This window comes from Perognathus longimembris, chromosome 18, assembly GCF_023159225.1.
Source record: "Perognathus longimembris pacificus isolate PPM17 chromosome 18, ASM2315922v1, whole genome shotgun sequence".
NCBI classification, from domain to species: domain Eukaryota; kingdom Metazoa; phylum Chordata; class Mammalia; order Rodentia; family Heteromyidae; genus Perognathus; species Perognathus longimembris.
In genome coordinates, this window is record NC_063178.1 from 11,519,073 (window position 1) to 11,541,995 (window position 22,923).

General features: G+C 45.7%; 1 protein-coding gene across 5 annotated transcripts in view; it reads right to left on the reverse strand.

Moving 5' to 3' along the window:
* Nucleotides 1–20,506, reverse strand: part of Bend7 (BEN domain containing 7) — a 75,205-nt gene extending 54,699 nt beyond the window's left edge. For 2 of the 5 annotated variants that reach the window (XM_048367383.1, XM_048367382.1), the window contains exon 1: nt 17,785–18,691. In XM_048367383.1, the coding sequence (XP_048223340.1) occupies nt 17,785–17,956 (172 nt within the window). In that variant the 5' untranslated portion in view covers nt 17,957–18,691. Of the gene's footprint in view, nt 1–17,784; nt 18,692–20,322 lie in introns of those variants that run through there. The other 3 variants (XM_048367385.1, XM_048367384.1, XM_048367386.1) reach the window with 3 other exon arrangements.
* Between the last annotated feature and the right edge of the window lie 2,417 nt (nt 20,507–22,923).

Here is a 22,923-nt window from a genome sequence, read left to right on the forward strand (position 1 = left end):
TTTAAAAGTGCATAGTTCAACTGAATTAAGTCTATCCATGTCATTGTGCAATCAGTGGATGTGCGGTGTGTGTGTGTGTGTGTGTGTGTGTGTGTGAGAGAGAGAGAGAGAGAGAGAGAGAGAGAGAGCATCCTAGGGCTTGAACTTGGGGCATAGGCACTGTTCCTGAGTTTTTGTGCTCAAAGCTAGTTCTTCAGTACTTGAGCCAAAGCTTCATTTTCAGCTTTTTGGTGGTTAACTGGAAATAAGAGTCTCATGGACTTTCCTGCTAGGGCTGGCTTCTAACCATGACCTCAGATCTCAGCCTCCTGAGTAGCTAGGATTACAGGCATAAGCCATCAGTGCTCGGCTTCCAGAATTTTTCCCCTCTAAACATTGATTTATTAAAATTTTTTTCCGGGCTGGGGATATAGCCTAGTGGCAAGAGTGCCTGCCTTGGATACACGAGGCCCTAGGTTCGATTCCCCAGCACCACATATACAGAAAACGGCCAGAAGCGGCACTGTGGCTCAAGTGGCGGAGTGCTAGCCTTGAGCGGGAAGAAGCCAGGGACAGTGCTCAGGCCCTGAGTCCAAGGCTCAGGACTGGCCAAAAAAAAGCACAAAAAACAAAAAAAATTTTTTTCCTTCAGGGAATATTTAAAAAATGAAAGCATTTTATACTGGTCTGGAGGTACTTAATAAATATTATTTAAAGATGACTATAGGCTGGGCATAGTGGCATACCTGTAATCTCAAAGGAAGAGAATTTTGGTCCCAGGCTAGCCTCAGAAACCAAGCTAAAAGCAAAAAGGCTGGGATTGTGGCCCAAGTGGTAGAGCTCTTGCCTAGCAAGCATAAAGCTCAAGTTAAATCCCTAGAATCAAAAATAGACTAGTAAATTATACATATATATATTTTCTACTACTGTCACCACCACTGCCACCAATAATAACAAATATAAAAATAATGATGTAGAATGACATTATCAGTTGGAACTGTTTCACACAGACTGTTATTTTCTTTCTTCTTTCTTCTTTTTTTTTTTGCCAGTCCTGGGCCTTGAACTCAGGGCCTGAGCACTGTCCCTGGCTTCTTTTTTGCTCAAGGCTAGCACTCTACCACTTGAGCCACAGCACCACTTCTGGTGTTTTCTATATATGTGGTGCTGAGGAATTGAACCCAGGGCTTCATGTATAAAGGCAAGCACTCCTGCCACTAGGCCTTATCCCCAGCCCAGTTATTTTCTTTTTTTTTCCTTTGTTCTACTGGAAACTGAGCCCAGGGCCATGAAAGGTAGGTAAGGTCCTCTCTCTCTCTCTCTCTCTCTCTCTCTCTCTCTCTCTCTCTCTCTCTCTCTCTCTCTCTCTCTCTCTCTCTCCCTCTCTCTCCCTGAGCTATATCCTTAGCCTGTGTCATTTTAGCTATACAAATACTGTCATTGTGGAGATTAAAAGAATAGTATTTTTTCTCTAAGCCGGGTATTAAAAGTTTCAAGCCATGATAGGTATATATATCCATGTAGGCACTCTACTAAATACATGAAATTCAAGCTATGAAGAAAAAGAAAAGGACAAAAGAAAGTGTTTATTAGGAAAAACACACCTCTTGCAAATAAATATGTAATACAGGAGTGTGTATGTGTGTGTGCACACGTGTGTGCAGGTATTAGGGCTTGAACTTAGGGTTTCACACTTGTTCAACCTGCTTGCTCAGGGGTAGTGTTCTCCTACTTGAGCCACACTGCCAGCCAGGTTTTTCCTGGTTAATTGGAGATAGTTTCTCGTGGACTTCCTGCCCATGCTGGCTTCAAACTGCAATCTTCCAGATCTCAGCCTCCTAAGTAGCTGGAATCACAGGCATGAACCATCAGCACCTAGCTAAGGTTGTCTCACTGTACCATATAAGCTAGATTTCTCTATAAGGAAAATATAGACTGTACCTTGAGATACCATTTCAGGGTTTTGTTTGTTTTGGTGCTTGGGATCAAATCCAGGTACACATTCAGGCTAAGCACATGCTCTGTCACTAGCAACAGCCAAGCCCCTTCAACTTTTAAAAATGATAGTAAAAGCTGGGCACCAGTGAGTGACTCACGCCTATAATCCTAGCTACTCAGGAGCCGGAGATCTGAGGATTGCAGTTTGAAGCCAGCCCAGGCAGGAAAGTTGGTAAAATTTGTATGTACAACAAACTACTCACAAAAAGCTGAAGTGGGGCTGTAGTGGCTCAAGTGATAGAGCACCAGCCTTGAGCACAAAGAGGCTCAGGGACAGCACTCAGGCCCAGAGTTCAAGCCCCAGGACTGGCAATAATAATAATTCTGTCCTTAATGTTAAGCATTAGCGAATACAGAAAAATCAATTTTCAAATTCATAATATTATTAAGTGTTAGCATATGCTTGAGAGGAGAAATTATTTTAATCTGTAATAAAACTATTTCTACTTCAGACACCAGTGAAAATTATAATACAGAAACCATAAATCATATTCCAGACTCTATAAGAATGACCAAGCACGATTTAAGTAAGACAGAGTCAGCAAAATTGGTACCATCTTCATAATATCTGCGGAGGAGGGTATGTCTGGAAGAGCTCCCAGAGGAATTCTGAAAGAAGTCTATGGCCAATGTACTGTGTCAGTATCCAAACATACACTTTCCTGGCTGCTTAACAGCACGATGCAGGCATGAGGAAGCATCTTTCCACTACTGACCCTCTTCATCAGGCTTCTCACTTCTCACCCAATACTTCACACAGTCTGGCCTTCACTGCCATAAGCTAGTGACCCCCTCTGCCCTCACTTTGGGATCACTGGAAGGAGTTATGCTCAGCCCAACCATGCAAGGATCTATACATAAGGTTTTTCAGAGTTTCACAAGCTAGAAGGTACACCCTGCCCCTTCTGCTTCTCCAAATCTCTCAACATCTGTAATTGCTTTGCTGCTCTGAAAAATGGTTCTCAATGTCGCCAGCCTACCGAACTCCACGTGAGTCCTGGAACTCTAGGTAGTGGGCTATGCAGCCCTTCATAGATAATGCTTTCTGCTTTCTTACTAGAGCTAAAGCCTGACACTTCCCTGAGGATACCTCTTACAGTTAGGCCATCATCCAGTTAGGGGCTAGGCTAAGGAAGAATTTCTCACTGGAGAAAGTGGGTTATGATGCTAGTGAACATAAATTCATGATCTCTTTTAATACAAGAATAGGAAATAATCAGATGTACCCCTTAGGCAAACCACTCTTGCGGTTTTTGCTCATGGCTACCTGGCAATGATAGTCATGAGCAGGACTTGGGATTGGAATGGAGAGAGAAGAGGAAGACAATGAAGGGGTTTAATCAAATAGGCTTCGTGATTCGAGAAGGATGAGGTACACCCAAGCCCAAGGTTTCCAGCTCAGGTGCCTGAAGAGGTAACAGGAAAGGAAGCCTGCAGAGCAGTGGGGGAGACGAGGAGCCTTGTTCGTGTTCTGTTGTGTTGAAGACTGAACTCGGAGCCTTAGTACATACTTCTCACTTTCTACCACCGAGCTCTTCCTCAGCCTCATGAGCCTCATTTTCATAGAGAAAACTTAGGTAATAAGCCAGCACTTGGAAACGCAGGTAAGGAGCACATGAAGACAGTGCCATTTCCTTAAGCGGCTGGTCCCTTGAGATCAAGCAAACCACTGAGGGTGGCCAGCAATCCCAGGGCTTTGAAGGACACCTCACAGGGATGGACTAGGTCTCCCATTAATCTGGTATGCGGATGGCTCAAAATAGGTATTTCTATTAAAAAGGGGATATGTCTTTTGTTTCCAAGCCAGAAGGTGACTCCAAGCTCTCCCTCCTGAACTCTGATCCCACAGGGAATCACTCCTCACGCACGCTGAGCCCTATGAAGTCATCATCCACAGGTGCTAAGCTGGGGATCCCGCCACAGCAGCACAGACTGATGCAACCACAAGCGGTGAGGTGCAGGCCTTCCACTACCCTCACCACTGGTCAGATTTTGATTATACTATCAAGACTAGTTTTGTCCTATCTTAAAGAGGCCACAACTTGAGAATGAGGAAAAGAAGGCAACAAAAACAGTGGAAAGAACAAAGAAAGAATTAAAGGAAAGGGTTGGTTGACGAGGAAACAATGAATGAATGGCTTGATTATCTTCATATATACTACAGTGTATTGTGAGTAGGACACTGTATCAACAAGGAGAAGCTCAGATTGGAAGTGCCCCCAGGAGCAGGTCCTTCCAGTTCATAATGGTGGCATCAGAGGCACAGCCCAGGTGACAAGGCCTTTCTGATGGGGATGATGAATGTTCTAGAACCAGAGAATGGTGAGGGGGGAAAAAAAGAATAAAAGTATTCATTTCTGAATGAAAATAAAAACTTCCTGTGTTTTGCAGGTAATGGTACATTAAAACAAATAGAAAAAAAGTTCACCCTCTCCATGGGAAATAATAAAATGATCAGTATTCTATTATGTGGTCTATATTTTTTTCTAAAAAATCAGTAGATGTGGGCATGGAGCCATGTGGTAGGAAAGACTTAAGCTACAGATGGTCAAACGCTAGCAATGAAGAAAGGGCAGGGGAGAGGAGACAGGCCCTTCCTTCATGCCTAGCGTGGGCTCTCTTCCCCACAGATCTCAGCCAATGAGTTAGGAGGAAAGGAATTTGAAGTACTCAGCCAACCAATAAGAGGATCTGAGGTGGGGACCTCATTCCAGACCCACATTAACACACGGATGTTATCAAGGTCTGTACTGGCAGACCTAAGGGACCAAAGCCATGTTTGCAAAGGACACAAGACAGGGATTCTAACCCAGCAAAATCTGGCCTGAAGAGCAGCAATCTATGAAACCAAATATCGGTTTGTCACGAGAATCCCCTTTTCAAATGCAATCTTAAGTGGAACTTGAATAAATAAAGAAGGGCACACATTGCTGACGGAGGTATGCTAGAACCCAGATTCCTGAAACAGGGCTTGAAGTATGTTCAAGAACTCCAAGGGCTCCACACAGCATAGTCTGAATGCCACTGGAAAGGAGAGAGGCAAAGTGTCTAGGGAACAGTTTAACTGGCTGAGTGGAATGCCACGATTAAGAGTAAGACAGCAAATGTGTGGTCACGTGTTCGAGGGCTCTGATGAACTGAAATGTCTAGCCCAATGCCAACTGTATATATGCATCTACATTTACCGGACATTTCAGTTTCTCTCAAGCCTGTTTATATAATATCAGGTTCATTCATCCACTTGACAAATACTACTACTGCTAAGTGTAAGACCCTGTGTGACATAGAAAAAGAAAGGAAGGAAGGAGGGAAGTGGAGGGAGGGAAAAGAAAGGAAAGGAAAGGAAAAGAAGGAAGGAAAAAGTAAACCTAAGACAGTTTCTTCCTTCCAGATTTGACAGCCTAACATGGAACAAAAAGGCATACACAACTCTGATGGAAGCTTTGCCTCTCAAGAATGGGCAGGCTCACTAGAAGGAGACAACTACTGCCAGGGCAGGAGGCCTTTCTATAACCATGGAAAAAGAACAGGGAGCCAGGACAGGTACTGAAAGAATGCGATGGGACCTGTCTCCAAGAGAAGGCCTTCAAAGCACACACACACACGCACACATACACACACACAAACACACACATACACACACAGAGGCCAGGGCCCAAAGGAGCAGAAGAGTACCCAGAAAAGAAGTGAGAAATCGACAATGACAATGGGCCACCATACTGCTCCTCAACCCCCCTCCCCTGTGCCAGCAAAGGTCACCAAGACACCAAAGGAGAACAGATATCTATAAGAAGCTTTAGGAAAGGAATTGGGAATAGTACTTTTCCTTGTTCTTATGATTTATCTTTTAAAAATAAATGTAAATGTGATACCATAATCTCTTTTGTTCCCATGCTTACTTCTAAAGCTCTTACTATCCACGGAGACGCGTAGCTTCCCACAGACCCTCTCACAGTGAGCCATCTAGGTCCTCGCAGTAGCCATCTTCCTGAGAAGGCACCGGACAGGGGAAGGCGGGGCTGGGCCCTCACTGGGGCAAACCTGCTGTTTCCAAGTCAGGTTTTTCACTGTCACCAATATAAAAAAAAATTTTTTTTTTTGAAGTTCAGGGTTTTGAACCCAGGTTCTCACACTTGCTAAGGCCGGCACTCTTCCAGCTGAGCCATGCTTCCTGCCCTCCCAGACGCACCTTCTGGGAATCTATTTACAGTGTCTACACTGAATAAATAACCCCATGGTGACATGTGACAAGTGCTCTAGACATTGTATACGGGAGAGTGTTTCAAGAATTAAGGAGTATTTCATGAAGATGTAAGGTTGGAGGCAACCAGTAAAGCATTCAGCTATTTCCATGTGCCCTGGTTAGGAGAAAAAAACTGAAGCATTAAAGAGGTGATTCTAACGTGTATTTTTATTGAACAAGCTCACCTGGAAATCTAAACATCAATCTTAGATCACATCTGAAAATGTATTTTACTAACCATCCCTATCCCCAGCCTTAGTAAATGGCAACTCAGCTGTGTAAGACAGACAGATCTTGGGGAATGAGCCCTCCTGTAGCAAATGAATCAGTAAGTCCAATTTCTGATAACTTCTGAATTACCTTAGAGTCCTCTGCCTCTCTCTACCACCAACCCACTTCCATTAACACTTGATGGGGTTACTGCCAAAAAACCTCAGCATCACTCCCCACCAATCTACTCCACACTGAAGCTAGAGCGATCTTTCCCAAATGCAAATGGAATGACATCATGTACCTCTGAAAAATACCAACAATCTTAGGAGAAAGCCCACACCCCTCCACATGCCTCACTGGCCTGCATGTCTGGCCTCGTTGCCCACATCTCCAACCTTAGTTCTTGCCACGTTTTCATCTTATTCAATGGCAGTGACATTCTGGTCTGGCTGGCTGCGCATTAGAATCACCAGGGGAACACACACACACACACACACACACACACACACACACACACACACACAACACCAGTGTCCAGGCATCCTTTCAGAACAACTCAATCAGAATCTAATTACTGCCATACACAGCCAGAGGGTCCTGTGCTTTCGATATAATAAAGGTTTCCCAGCTGTTGGGAAGCTCCCCACTGCCTGATCTCCACATACGCTGTCCTGTCTGCCTGCTCAGCTCCAGTGCCTCCTGCACACTCATGTCCCAGCCTCACTGCCATCTTCCTGAGGGTCGTGTGCCTTAATCCCCCAGATCTTGTGGGCCCACCTCATCTTATCCTTCCATCCCCCAGAATCCTTATCTCAACCTAATGAGTTTTCAAATCTCCTAGCTTGGTATTAAGAGTCAATGGATAGCTACAAGATGATTATAAAACAATATGCTTAATTAATAAATATAACAGGAGGGTTCCATTGGGGAAATCTAAAAAAAAAAATAACAGGGATGTAAAAGAAAACTGAAATCTGTGGTTATCTTTGGAAGAAATTCTTTCCATGGCGTGTGCAGGTGGGCAGCATGCCAGTCACTCAGTGCCTCTACTCAACTGGGTTTTTTTCTCAAGGGATATTTGTCCTTTTTCTTCTTCCGAGTTCATCAGAGATGGTAGATGGATAATAGTTTCCTTCCTTGACAAATGAGCAGACAAAGCTCCTAGCCCCACATGAACAAAGCAAACCTAGCCGGGCCAGATGGGGTCACACGTCCCCACCATGCTTCAGCAACCAGGCTCTCCCTTCCAGAGGAGACTTGGGAGGAGAAATGCTGGGCTCTGGAGAAATGCTCCAGTACACAATGGTGTGGCAGCTCTCGCACCACAGTTCACAAACGCACACTAAGGTCTTCCTTAAAGTCTTGCTAGTAATGGTAAAGATGGATATAGGTGCCAGGAGATGAGTTAATGTCGACAGTAGAGCCTTAACTTCTGCCTCCCCTGACTTTTCTCTTTTATGTCGTACCTCAACCCTGCATTTTTCTGTGTGTGCTTCTTCGCATTTTATATGTAGGTGTAAAGTCACAGTTGAGATATAATTCCATTAACCATACAAGCAACTTCACAGTCTATTATGTTGCATCAACTTTTTCTGTAAAAATAAATTGTTAAGGATATTATTCCTGGAACAGAATAAATTCTTGGAATTACTGAGTAACTTATGTACCGTACCTCTCTTCCAAGAACACATTACTTATTTTATCATGACAAAGTAAAGTTATTAATCTTCTGGCTTCCGATTCAACAATGAGAAATGCTGTGAAATGCACAGACACCTGCATACATTTCAGTTCAACTTTATATCATCCATAAACATCTCTGTTTTGGACACCTCATCCAAACAAATGCTCCCAGAATATTCGATGTAGCATTCAATTTTATGAAACTATAAAAGTTCCTTGCTGTTAATTACAGAGACAAATGTCTCATCACACATTTGGTTACCAGATAGCATAATTAGTTTTCTCCATTAACCTTTCAGATATAAAACTTGATTCCCAAGTAAAAAACATTGTAAAACCCTTGGAACTCAAATAACACAGTATATTTGTATATTTGAAAAAAAACCCATTATACGAACAGAGTAATTTTATGGATTGTTATTTATAAGGATACTGATTATCTGGAATACAGAAAGAAAATTTATCTAAGCTTTGTAATGATTTTCAAGTATGCATGTAATAAGCTGTCCTTTGTACAGAAAGGAGGCATGGTAACCGGACCATCAGCAGAAGGTGCCCTGGCTCTCTTCCCATCATGGTCTTCAGCTGATTTGGGTTCATCACAAGTTCCACGTGTGAGACACACGGGGAAGAGTGTTCAGTGGATGACAACAAAAGAGTCACATGCCACACAATGATGTTCTCATCGCTGATGGGCCTTACAAGATGGCCCCAAAAGATTTTATCAAATAGCTACCCCCTAGCAGTCTTAGGCTTTGTAAATACACTCCGTGAGGCTCAGACAATGACTGAATTTAGTGGAACATCACTGAGAATGTTCCTCTTGCTAAGTGCTATGGCGACTTTCTGTTCAAATCTAAGTTTCCCACAGGCGACTGACCCCACATCCATGGCCCGCTTAGGACTGTACTGTAGCTCACTAATAGAAAACGTCAGACTGTTCTAGAGCATGTCTTACTGATGTGTATGAATACTATGCTGCCAGAGTTTGAAGAGTAAGATGAAAACCATATATACTACTACATGGGACAGTCCTACACAAGAAAACTGTCTCAACTTAACACACCATCCCACCCAGATTAGCTGACAAGAGGTGGTAAACAGGTTTCAACATGGTACTCACTCATTTATTTTAAAAAATGGTGACTATAGGTCTACTCAGTGCCCAATATTGGACACTGGGAAAACAGCAAACATCTCAATTCAGATGCCTGGTCCTGAAGGGACTTGAGGCAAGCCTGGAAGGAAAGGGTGAGCCTGCAGACAGAGAGATAGGTCACCTCAGGCTCAGAAGCCAGCAGTTCCTATGTGCAGAACGTACACGACAGTATCCCAGGGGCCTTCACAGTGTGTGGGATCCTGAACTGAAATCTAGTTTACACAGAGGCACAGTATTATCCTATTTCAGAACTAGGGATGGGGGGGTGTCTTATTAACCCAATAAAATAGACAACATGCCCAGTGAAAACTGATCACTCCACCATCAGTGGTACATTTTAGTCCAGCTGTGGGAGATCCAATTAGCTACTAAGAAGGATGGACAAGTCTCTACCAGCAAGGCCAAGGTGGGAGCCTGGTAAGAAAGCTCAACAACAATTGGCTAGTTTTACTTCACAGTGATTTTAAAGTCAGACTCCTCTCTCCTCCATTCATCACACACGTATGGATGTTTGTGATGTGACTAGGACAGGCCTGGGCAGTGGGGAACCCACAGATGCTCTTTAAGAGTTTGCAACCCAGAGATAGAGATCTACGAGAGGGGCTGGAGGCATGGCTCAGGTGGTAGCGAGCCAACGAATGAGAAACAACTAATAAATACTGCTGCTTTGAGTGGGATATGCACAAACAGAGCAGTGCTATGTACAGGCCCTGGGGTGAGAAACTTAACCTAAACATGCTACAAAGCAGGATCACTGTAAGAATGAAAAGGGTTGGTATGGAGGAGTATGGCTGGCAGGAACACAGTGTCAGGGATAAGCAGGAAGGAGATGGGGGGGGGCTATGGAGGGCCTTGACTTGCTAAGGAGTCTGGGTCTTCACCCTAAAGCATCAGATGACAAAGCATTTCAGGTATAGGAGCTGATCACATTGTGTTACAACACTAGAAGCAACTGAACTATATATCCTTGGTACCAAACACAGCTCTTCCGAGCTTCGGTCTCCTCCAGGCTGGTTCCTCACTACTGCTGATGCATCTTTTCCCAGGTCATTTTCCTTCCAACAATCTGTTACTTACAAGAAAAACAGATTTCCTGTGTCAGGGTCCTAGGTCTATTTTTAGCTCTAAGATACAAAAACACACTGTTCTGAAAAAATCTTTATTTTCTCGTATAGAAGTCTATATTATTTTCTTCCAAAGTAAAAATCATATCCCCATGGGAACCAAAAAAAAAAAGAGGCTAAACTGTCGATCCATTTCCTTTGATCCTGCCCTCCATGGACATTTTTCAAAAGGACTTGGGTCATGAACAGTGTAGGAAAAGTAAAATATCACAACTTATCACACACTTCACTTATAGGGCAGATGCTGACCTCCACTGAGCCTTCCTCAGACAGAGAAAGGTAACTGTTCTCAAGGCAAATGCTGCCCAGCCTGGGCCTTGGCAAAGCAGACACAAATCAGTCCCACTGACTCCTTGCTGACAACCCTGGGTAGGTACAACCTGACAGCTGTATGCAGAGCTATTTCCCCCAGAAAGTGGTATTTCTAAGGTTTCTTGCTGGAATTGTACAATGTGTGGCTTTACTTTCTTAAAGTACAGCAAGGAGTTGTTTATAAGAACTCTGGGAACTAGAGGATGTCGACCCCTGTCTTCTGATGGGTTAGTGCCATCTTTAAATGGTATCTGTGTCAGAGCAGAATTTGGAAGAAGAAGAACAAGCATGATCTTTAAGTTTAGGTTTTCAACATGCTGGCTTTCAGCTGTGAATTTCACTCCTTGCTGTTCTTTTCTATATTTGTGAAGGAAAAGATCTCAAGTTGTAGCTCCCAACCCAACATCGGAAATCTCAAATTTTGACTTGACTAGAAAAGCTTCTCCAAGTTCAATGAGATACATTCAAGTTGGGCTCACTGAATACCCACAAAGTCTCAATACAATACATCTACAGAGTCTGACACAACAGTGTCTGCTATATCCATGTGTGTAAGTAACAAATGTTGTCTGAGTACCTATTGGTGGAGTCCATTGTCAACATAACACTGCTAGGTGCTCCAAAGGATCCAAAAAAGAATGCAGGCCTGTAGGATGCGATGATCTACACGAGCAGGTATGAGGAGAGACAAGTTCATTCAACAGGGAAGCTGTTGAACCTGGCCAGAAAGGACTACAGGGTGACCTGGAGCGTGATAAACCAGGCCCAGAAATAAGTAAACAGTAGGCAGTACATGGTAAGTGCCAGAAGAATGTTATGTTACTACTCAGGCACCAGTGGCTCATGTTCATCATCCTAGCTACTCAGGAGGCTGAGATCTGAGGATGGCAGTTCAAAGACAGCCTAGACCAGAAAGTCTACCAGACTTTTATCTCCAATAAGACGAAGAAAAGCCAGAAGCAGAGCTGCGGTTCAACTGGTAGAGGACTAGTCTTGAGCAAAAGAGGCTCATGGATAGTGCCCAGACCCCGAGTTCAAGTCCCAGGGCTGGCACACACACAATTTGGCATCCAGAAAATAGTAACGATACCTCATTCCCTTTTTTCCCCAGTGTGTCCTGGGCCTTGCTACTTTTAAGTTTCTGTCCACCACCCTCTGTGTACCCAAGTAGGTCCCTGACATATATGGAGGTCCCTCTTGCTGGGGAGCAGGCTGGCTGGAGAAGGGAGGGAAGCTCAGGCAGGGTCAAACTGTGGACATTGAATGCTCAGTCAAGAGATGCAAACAACTGGAGTCCACAGAGAGGAGTTCAAGTCTCTGAGAAGAAGGCGGGGAGGGGGTAGGGTGCCACCCAGAAAGATCAACCTATTTGGGCAGAATGAGAGAATGAGGCAAGGATGTGAAGCAATCCTGCCACAGCAAAAAGATCTCAGGATTGGATGTCAAGAGAACCGAGTGTTGGTTCTGGAGTCTGAACGCAGGGCCTGGGCACTGTCCTTTAGTGACTTTAAGGGTGGTGGACTAGTGAGTGGGCAGTGGGCCTTGGGCAAACCCCTTTCGTCTCTGAACTCATCGTCCCTCTTATAAAACACGAGCTTGCTCATGTAAACCATGGCGGCAGCTCCATGACCAAAGTATGAGACAGGTCTAATTATAAATGTCCCTGAACTCCAGGCAACGGGTACCAACACCATGCCTACCTCCACACGCACACATACACTCTTCCAGAAGCCAGGGGGCTTAGCTGCCCTCAAGAGGCAATCTAAACTCTGCTGTCATTGTGGGTGAAGCTGTCTTTGTATTTTAACCTATAGAGAGCTTTCTGGCGCTCCCTGTGGCCTTGGCAAGCATGGGCAGTGGGGTTTTCGCCGTGGCAACTGAGGGCTGCACGGGTCCAGAGGGCCCTGCGTGGCTGAGGCACTCTGGGTCTCTTCAGCTTGTCTTAAAGCAGTTCTGCTCCCCTTTCATCAGCGGATGGTGATGGTGGGGTGTCCATGGGTGAGTCATTTGAACAAGCATTGTCATGTTCAAGGGTGTGGTTGTGGAGATAGATACTGGTTTCCATCCTGCCTAACAACTTGGGTGAAATTTTCTAATTCTTCACCTATGAAATGGGAATGCCTTTTTTGGGGGGGGATAATTAATGAGTAATATTTATAACATTCTTAGCATGGTGCCCGGCACACAGTAAGCTCTTGATAAGTGACATACACGTTAGCTACATACCCCAACAGACACTCCTTGTTTTCTGCTCCTTCACCCTGCCACCCAAAAAGAGAACTGGTATGAGAGAAGGCAGGGACACAGGACACAGGGGCCATGGGCTGAGGGAAAAGATTTTTGGGTCAAGAGGAACACAGGTGAGACATTGAAGTTTCCTGATGGCGGAATTTTAGGGGCTCATCCTTTCCTTTTCTGTTGATTCCCTTAGCTCCCCACTCTTAGAATCCTGCCTGGGATTCTACCTGGGAGATACAACATCGGGGACCCCTTCCTCTTGAGAAGAAGAGCCTACCTTCAGCCCTTTTGGGCCGCCCAGTTGAACCGTGGCCCTGCTTACTCTCCAGCGAGAGCACTGCATTGTGGGAAAGGGCTAACTCCCTAACTTGTACATTTAAGAATTTTCTGTGTGTGTCCTCTTTGGGAAGACTGCAGACCCTGGTGGAGGAAGCTGTCATCCAGAAAGTCAGTGAAATGGAGATGAGAAAAAAAAAAAATCCAGAGATCTGAACCTTGGTTCAATTATCATGGCTACCATCTCCTGTGCATCATCTACTGAAACTTGTATAACTGAACTGCATATGAGAAAGAACAACTAAAGCAAGACCTGGTGTGTATACAACTGGAGCCAAATGTCTGCCGAATGAATAAACAAGTGAGATGTGAACACCTGGAAAATAAACACGTTATAAATTTATATACTATCTTCATAAGTCTAAACTAAAACCCAACATGTAAAGAGACTTTATTTAAGGTTGGTATTACTCTTATGAATAATCAATTGACTCATTTAACACTTAAAAAAAATCTTTCTCCTCCCCACTGTAGTCTCCTGGATGGCTCTTGAATTCAATGTGGTGTAGGAAGACCTGGTTTACTCCGTGTTTACAACTTACAAACAAATCACCTCATTGAGCTTCAGATTCCACTATGATGGCAATAATGACTGTCCTGACTATAAAAATCCCGAGATAACAGATGCGAAAGTGCTCTAAACTACAAAGAACAAGAGTCAAAGTCTAATTATCATGATGGGTATATCTCTGCCTTGGCACACATCACTTTCCCACCAGGAATCTTTGCCTAGGCAAATCTTTCCCACAGTTAAGGGCTTTACCAAGCTCTTCTCCCCGGCCTTCCTACTCTGCTCTTGCTCACTGCCCTCATCATTCATAACTGTCATTTAATTACTGTTCACAGAGAGGTACAGTGGGGTGCAAAAAGCTCAGGAAGAACTGCCCTGGGACCCCATTTATGGCAGGTTAACTTCACTAAGCCTTATCAAAACGAGGATGATACTGTTACAGAGTGTGAGGAATGACAGAGATATTTATGGACTCAATGCAGTGACCTGCACACCGGGTTCATAGTAGCTGTTGTGGGTAGTACCCTGCTGCTTAACTGCTTCCTGAATTTGTTCTATCTGCCCCCACAAGTGGATTTTAGTCCTTCAAATGAGAAGGACCTTGTTCCCATTCCAGAACAGTGCTTAGTTCACTGTTTTTTTTTTTCCTCAGAAGAAAAAAAAATGTGTTGAACTGATCAAGTGAATCATTTTCTTTGAACAGTACTGCCCATCTTTACTGGAGCTCCATCAAGGCTAGTTATCTGTGGGAGGCAGTTACCCCTACCGATATTATCAAATAAAATAGTATCATATATTATCAAATTAAAACTGTGTAATTCCCAAAGCACTCAGATGAGTCAGTCACACGATGGAGCTACCTTACCATGTTGCATTTGCTACGATAGTCAGCAACCTAAAAATATTCTGCAGAAAGAGACTGGGTACGGGAACTTCTGCCAAATTCTGCAGCACTCTTGTTTCCCCTGGGATATGAACTTCTAATCTTCTACATGTAGAAGTCAAAGAGAACACCTGTGTTGGAAGGTACCTACCTAATGCCACAAGGACCATAGTAGCTCTGTGACAGGTAGAAGAGTTCGAGTGTCTCAGCATTAAACTCTCTTCACCGCTACAAGCTCCACACCAGAAGTAATATCACAAATATTACTAGATTAACAATGTATAAATTAAGTCTGATGAAAAATCTATGCTTTGAGAAGAGTAATTGTAAACTGTAACACCGTCCATGATGAAATTCTTCAAAAGTTATCAGTAGCTATTACCAATTGCTCCAGAAATCATGTCTGTGTAGTCACTTCCATTATTTCCTACACTGATCAAGATCCCAAAAGGATCACTTCTGGCTTTCCCCAGAAAATCTAAATGCCTGAGGAAAAAACCCACTGCACAGTCCCAAGCTACCCAATCTTTCCTCTCTTACTGTCAAAGGCCTTTATGACCAACCATTTTATTTATGTATGAGTTTTATTTATTTATTTTGGTGCTGGACCTGGGGCTTGAATTCAGAACCAAGGTGCTATTCCTGAGCTTTTTGGCTCCAGGTTAGCACTCTACCACTTGAGCCACAGCTCTACTTCCATGTTTTTGGTAGTTAATTGGAGATAAGAGTCCCACAGACTTTCTTGAATGGGATGGATTTGAACTGTGATCCTCAGATCTCAGCCTCCTGAGTAGCAAGAGCCATTGCTTGTCCAACTACTCTGAAAGTAGACCCAGTGTCTGATGTCTTATTGGTTGTTTTCTTTTCGTAATTTTTTTTTTTTTTTTTTTGGCCAGTCCTCGGCCGTGAACTCAGGGGCTGAGCACTGTTCCTGGCTTCCTTTTTGCTCAAGGCTAGCACTCTGCCACTTGAGCCACAGTGCCACTTCTGGCCATTTTCTGTATATGTGGTGCTGAGGAATCGAACCCAGGGCCTCATGTATACGAGGCAAGCACTCTTGCCACTAGGCCATATTCCCAGCCCTGGTTGTTTTCTTTTATCTTCAACTAGATGTGGTAGTGACCTGTGACCCCAGCGCTTGGGAAGTTGAGGGAGGAGAATGGTAAGTTTAAAGCTAGACTGGCTATGTGGTGAAACTCTATCTTAAAATGAACGAATGAATGAAAGCCGCACTGAGGGCCTGGGAATGTGGCCTAGTGTGGCAAGAGTGCTTGCCTCGTATACATGAAACCCTGGGTTCGATTCTTCAGCACCACATATATAGAAAATGGCCAGAAGTGGTGTTGTGGCTCAAGTGGCAGAGTGCTAGTCTTGAGCAAAAAGAAGCCAAGGACAGTGCTCAGACTCTGAGTTCAAGGCCCACAACTGGCAAAAAGAAAAAAAAAAAAAGGAACCAACAGCATTGCTGCTTTGAAGACTTTACATCTTATTGGCTCATGAATACTAGTACCTTTTGTTTATCTCCTCTCTCACTGTAGAGCGTCCTTAGTACTTTTCAAGCACATGGCAGGAAGGAGCTTATGGGAAAACCTTCACTGGGGAACTGAAGTAAGGACATGAAGTTCCATTTGTACTATACATATAAATTTTTGAATGGAAGGCAAATTCTTTATTTCCAATACAGAATTTAACTGACCAAGGTGAGGGTATAATCCAAGACTCTCTCTGGGGCTAGGCATTTCACTTGATGAATAATTAGCCATTTGGCCTTTAGTACTATTAACGGTCAGCAGGTGCTGGCCCCAGGGACAGTCTCTCCTTTGATGGACAGATCCGTGTGTGGCCAAAGATCATGTAAGAAAGACTGTTTCCCTCCTGTTTTATCTTTTTAAGTCTAACTTTCTTCCAGTCCTTTGTAACCCACTCTTTCTTTCTCTCAAAGCAGAACTGGGCCATCATGGTCAAAGTGTATACATTGTGGCTGTTCAATGTTTCCATTTGGAGGAGTATCAAACTGGATCTGAACAATCCTCCTGCTACTAGCCCCAGGGCAATTCTGACCCCTGATCTCAATCACACTTACTCCAACTCCATCTTACACTTTGCTTCCTAGTTGTGCAGCACCTGGCCTTCACCCTACAATCTGGGGTTATAGAGTGCCCTAAATGGGCAAGTGTGAAGTCAAAATGCTACCATTGCCACTCTACTCTGACTTTATGGGCAATATGTTCTTGGAGGCAAAATCCTAAATGGCTCCACTTTTGGCTATGGTCTGCAGATAACTAACTTCACATCCGAAGTTCTTCATGTACAGGATGTATACCAAAACTATACACAGCAGAGCGCCCCTCCTTTCAGCCACCTACCATCTGTGGAGCAACAACACTTGTTGAAGGTCATGGCTCTGCCTGCCCCTCAGGTGATGCAAGAACAGGGTAGCAGGACAAAGGCTGAGCCTTGGCTGTAAATGATGGAGTGATAGGAAGAGAAAGCTGAGGAAATGAGGATCTGCTCACCGATAACTACCACTATCAAAACGTGGCTAGGCAAACAATCACACTTTTATTCTCCTTACGCTTTTTGACTGTCGATTTAATTTAATTTTGTCATGGCAGGATTAGCAACCAGGCCACAGAGGTGAAGGGACATTATAATAAGACAGCACATTAATCCTCTATCCCACCCAAGGCAGAAGCAAAAACCAAACAAATAGCAGCTTCCTGGAAATTGAATTTCTGTTATCCAGATGTCAAAGATGTAATACCCCAATTACACAAACTATTGCCAGCGAAGCATGCCAGCAAATATGCAATGGAAATGGGGTGAGCACAGAGTGACAAAATTGCACAGTCAGCATCTGGCTCTGTGAGTGAGTGATAATTAGCACTGTGTGTAGACACTAATAAACATTTATGTCTGAAATTACAACTTTTAGCAATGTTAATAAGAGATATATTGGCAATCTGTAAAATAAAAGGTCTTGATTGTCATACATTAAGCAATTGCAGACATTTCCCGTTCTTGCACACTCTTATTTTGCCCCCTCCCCCCAATTACAAACGACCACACTGTTTTGCTGAGAAATTAATTGACAGAGGAACCTACCTAAAAAAATGGGTTGTGTCTCTTTGGCCTCCCCATTAATATCGTTGGTGAATTCTGAGATCTTATAGACCTCATGGTGATAATCTGGCACAGGAAAATAAAAAATTAGAATCCTAATGACCTGAAGAAATAGGAATAAGCATGAAATTACAACCTCTGTGGTATAGATCATCCATAATCTATATCTTTTGAGAAGTCAAATCACAGAAAGTATATGCAATAATAATCCCTAAAACTTTTCTCACTCCAAAGCAAACTTGAAATATTACTTGACTTTTTAGAAATCAGCCAAACCTGGTCTCACAGTCTTCAGAAAAACGCTGCCCACTGTCGCCAATCCTTAAGCTTCTATGAGACAGCAAGTATGTTTGTAAGAAATAGAAAACTCTTGCCAAATCATAGGCCAGGGAAGGTTCCTAAATTTATCTCCATGGTCCATTTTTTACAAGCATATCAATAGTATGCTTTAGACTTACTCAGTTTTCTGTTAACCCAGAAAGACGAAGTCTTCAAGCAGTTGAAGTCTTCAAGCAGTTTAGAGGCAAGCACGCACGGAAAACACTATATTATTTCAAACAAACTATAATTTGAAAAGGAATAAGATTTTCATCTTTCCCATTGTTTATATGCAATAATTTTTCTTTTGAACACACATACACACACCTGCAGAGTAAAGACTTAGACTCATAATTTGACATTTTATAAAGGGGGGTAGGGAAGATTTGCTGTGTCAGTCTAAAATATAATATCTGACAAGCTTTTTTATGGAGGCTGCGCTTTGGCTGTCCTCTGTTCCTTAAAATATAAGATTGCATGAGGACTGACGGCTCATGCTCTGGAAACCTAGCTACTTCGATCTGAAGATTTAGGTTCAAAGACAGCCTAGGCAGAAAAATTTGAGAGCCATTTATCTCCAGTTAACCAGTAAAAAAAAGTGGTGTCTGTGGTGTGGCTCAAATGGTAGTGTGCCAGCCTTGAGGGGGAAAAGCCAAGTGAGGAGAGGTCCTGAGTACCAGCAATCCCCCACCCCAAAAAAGCAAAAGAACACGACTGCCTAGCTATGAAAATAGAAGTCCTTTCTCCCTTCTTAACAGCTGGTCTGTTTTTGGCCTCGTATGTCACCAGACACTGGGCAAAAAGTACTCTCACTTTTAAGATAAGGTAGTAAGTTCCTGAGGTCATGAACAAGAGACAGGAGCCCACATTCCTGAATGAATCACAAATCACCACAAAGGCACTCACACTGGGGGTGACTTCTGGAGTACAAATAACTTGAGTAATCAGCACCCCAACAAAAGAAAATGTACACAGAAAGAGAGAAGAACCAAATCTTTTGAACGCATAAACGATTTCAGGCCTCTTTTTATTTAAACGGTACCCGAACTAAATTAAGGGGAAACAGAGATGAGAAGGTCCTCCAGTGTCTATAACTAAACCCATTTCAGACTAACCCAAAGTAGACTTTATTGAATGCACAGCTCAGCTGAGTTTGAAAACCTGGATTATTCGCAGTTGCCCTTCAATTTCCACGTGTTTCCACGTGACATGTGCAGGTTGCTGAAGCAATCATGTGTCTCGAGACTCGGGATGCCAAAGGCTGGGTAAAAACCACCCAGGAAAAGTGGACAGGTCCCCCGGCTTGCCTTCCACCTCGAGATGATTCAAAGGCATTTAAACAGGATGGACCTCAGTATCAGAACGTATGGCATGACCATGACAAAATGAAAATCGTGCCTCCTGAGGTGACCCAAGGCGTTTTGACAGACCGGCTTTCATGACTACTCTTTTTAATTGTCATCTTGTTTTTGTTTTTTAAAGGGTCAAATCAGGAAGGCCAACTCTTAACAAGTAAACTCAACTTTCTCCTCTCTGGACCAAATAGCGTGCTGAAATGCACCTGCTAAATCCCGAGATCCTAGCTGGGCTTTTTCTTCTTCTTCTTCTTCTTCTTCTTCTCTTTTGTCTTTTTCTTTTCTTCTAATGCTACTTGTCTGGCTAGTGCGTGTTCTATTCTAAAACACCTTTCTAAACCAAATCCACCATCTAGAAAATGAAGGTGCCTGCATAGCAATAATTCTGCTTCGGGCTCAGACGCCTTCTTGTTTTCCCCCCTAGAATAAGCATAATAATAATTTCCCCCCTTCTTTTGCTCTGTGGGGGGGGGCGGGGGGAACCACAGCAAATCAGCGGTGTGATCATCCACGCTCGGCCTGATGGCCAGGGCAGCCCCGGCCCCCCCCCCCGCTTCCCCCCCGCCCCGAGCCGGGTGCGGCGACTGCGCCCCGCGGGACTCGGGGGCCCCCCGGTGTCATTGTTTGCTAATTTCCAGACGCGCCCTCCGACTTGTTTACGTGCGGCGGCCGCCGGCCTCCTCCCCGCACAACTTTCCCCGCCGCGGGCGTGCGGGTCGTGCGGGGCGTGCGCGGCCGGGGCCCCGGGGGCGCGGGCCGGGGCCGGGGGCGCGGGGCGCGCGGGGCCGGGCGCGCGGGGCGCGGCGGCGCCTCCCCCCCCCCCACCCCCGGCCCCCGGGCCGCTTACCTCGGCTCACCAGTTTGAAGCTCTGGGATTTCCGGCTTCTTTTCCTCTCGGAGAACTCCATGGTGCGGGGAGGACGGCGGCGCGGGAGGCGCGGGTCGTGTCACCGCCGCGGGGACCGAGGTCCGCGTCTGCGGCCGGCGGGCGGGCGGCGGCGGCGGCGGGGAGGACGGAGCGAGGCCGGGCGACGGGAGGAGCCGCCGCCGAGCCCGCTCCGGGGCCGCCGGCCGGCGCGGGGTGGGCGGCGCGGGCGCCCGGGCGAAGTTGCCCCCGCGCGCCGCCGCCTCCCGGAGCCCTAGGCGCCCCCCGGAGCCCCTCGCATGCCGGCGGGCCGCGCGTCCAGACGCCGCCCGCCGCAGCCCCAACTTTCCGCCGGGAACGGGCCGGGCGGCGGCGGGAACGGCGGCGGCGGCGGCGGCGGCGGCGCGGGGCTGCGGACGCGGCGGCGGCGGCGGCGGCCCGGGGGACGCGGGCGGAGGAGGGCGGGCGCGGCGGCGGCGGCGGCGGCGGCGGCGGGCGCGGAGCGGGCCGGGGCGCTGACCGCCCCCGCGGGAGGAGGGGCGCCGAGGGGGCGGGGCCGCGGGGACCCCGGGGCCACCTGCTGGCGGAGCCCGGCCGCCGCCATCCCCCGCGCAACCCCCCTCTCCCCCGGGGACGGCCGCCACCGGCCTGGCCGCGCGCGCGGCGCCCCGAGGAGGCGCGGAGGCCGCGGCGCAGCGCCCCGGGCCCGGGCCCGCGGGGCCCTCGGAGGAGGAATCCGCTCGCCGGGAGATCTCCCTCCGCCCGCCCGCCCGCCCGCCTGCCCGCCCGGCCGGGCTTTAGAAATAAATAGTCCCGGGGGGTCGTGGCCCCTGGGCGGCCTGCCCCTCTCTGGCTGGCCGGGCTCACTGATATATATAGATATAGATATAGATATTTTTTTCTTTTAAAGGCAAGTTTCAGGGGGTTGTGGGGTGCAAAAAAAAAAAAAAAGAAAGAAAGAAACTTATCTGTGCTAGGAAACGAGATTTCAGAATTCAGTGCTGGGAAGAGTCTAGAAAGAAAAAGAGTGAACTTGTATTCTCTACCCAGGTCCTGGGGACTGTGGGAAGCACCCACCGCACCCCACCCCCCAGTAGCAGTTAAGGGGAGCGTTTGGACTGGGAGCCACGGAGCGGATGGAAGGGGCGAGGGGGTGGGGGGTGGCTTTGAGGGTTCTTTGGGAAAGCGATGTCGATGTCGTGGCAGGTGCAGGGGACTCTGACACTTTGATATAACTGCCCCCCCCAACGCCCCCAGATTGACACACCTGGTAAGCTGTTGTTGGTTTTATGTAATGTTCTTCTCTGGGGAGCGCAGAGCGCACCACAGGCATTGGTTCTTCACAGCTTTGGGGCGGGAATAGAAAAGAATTTCACGCCATCTGGGGTTGTCAGTACAGAAGCATGATCTGACATGTTTAAAATTCCCGCCTTGCTAGATCCAAAATACAAAGAGAATCGAGGGATGGGACACCCGCTCCCAGCACCCAAAGGGGAGAAAAGAAAAAGTGTGTTGATTCGTCTGTCTGTGGGTCCCACTCAAAGGAAGAGACACGGCTGCCTAGGAAAGGAGAGCTGGAAGCCACTAGCACAGGCGTGCTGGGGAACAAAACCAAAGCACAGCACAAGTTAACAGACCCAATGCAGGTGGGATGGGTACTCATCCCGGATCCTGAGTGATCGGGGATAGGACACGGAGAGAGCTGGTGGTACCTGGCCTAGGGTAAAAGCAGAGGGAACGTTCCATTCAATGAAGTCATTAAGCGAGAGGTTCTTAATCTTCTTGGTCATTGTCTCCTTTAAGATTATATGAGGAAGCTCAGAGTTCTTTGCCCAGGAAATAAGTATGGGACAAATAAAATTATATCTCTTGGGCTGGGCGCTGGTGGCTCAAGAGGCTGAGATCTGAGGATGGCAGTTCAAAGCCAGCGTGGGCAGGAAAGTCCCTGAGACTCTTATCTCCAATAGACCACTCAGAAAAGGCCGCAAGTGGCCCTGTGGCTCCAGTGGGAAAGACTAGTCTTAAGCAGAGAGGCTCAGGGACAGTGCCCAGGCCCAGTGTTTGATTCCCATGACCGGCTAAAACCATATATATAATGTATAATATACATATATAATATATACATTATATATTATATATATGAGTTCTGAGACTCCCTTGGAGGTAATAACAGGTGATGAAAACCAATTTAGTCTTCTCCTCTTCCTTCCCTTTCTTTAAAACTAGGTTTAAAAAACACTAAAGCTGTCTGCAGTGCTTTTAAAGAAACAATGTATACGATTTAGTTTCCCTAGCTGAGATCCAGCTTTTTACAATGCCCTGTGTAATGTTACTCTAAAAGCCACAAGGCTGATCACTGTACCAGTTGAGGAATACTTAGGGTTATTCATGCCTTGGTGTATAAATGAGGTTTATTATCCTTAAACTATGATGAAATCATTGAAGGTATCATCTCAAGAAGCAAGTCCCTAGGGAGAAGATTAGTAACTTTGAGTTTTTCAGTTGGAGTCTGAATATAAATTCCATTTCTGAAGAGAATATTTCTGATATTAAGGAAATATTTTAAAGTAATATTTAAACATG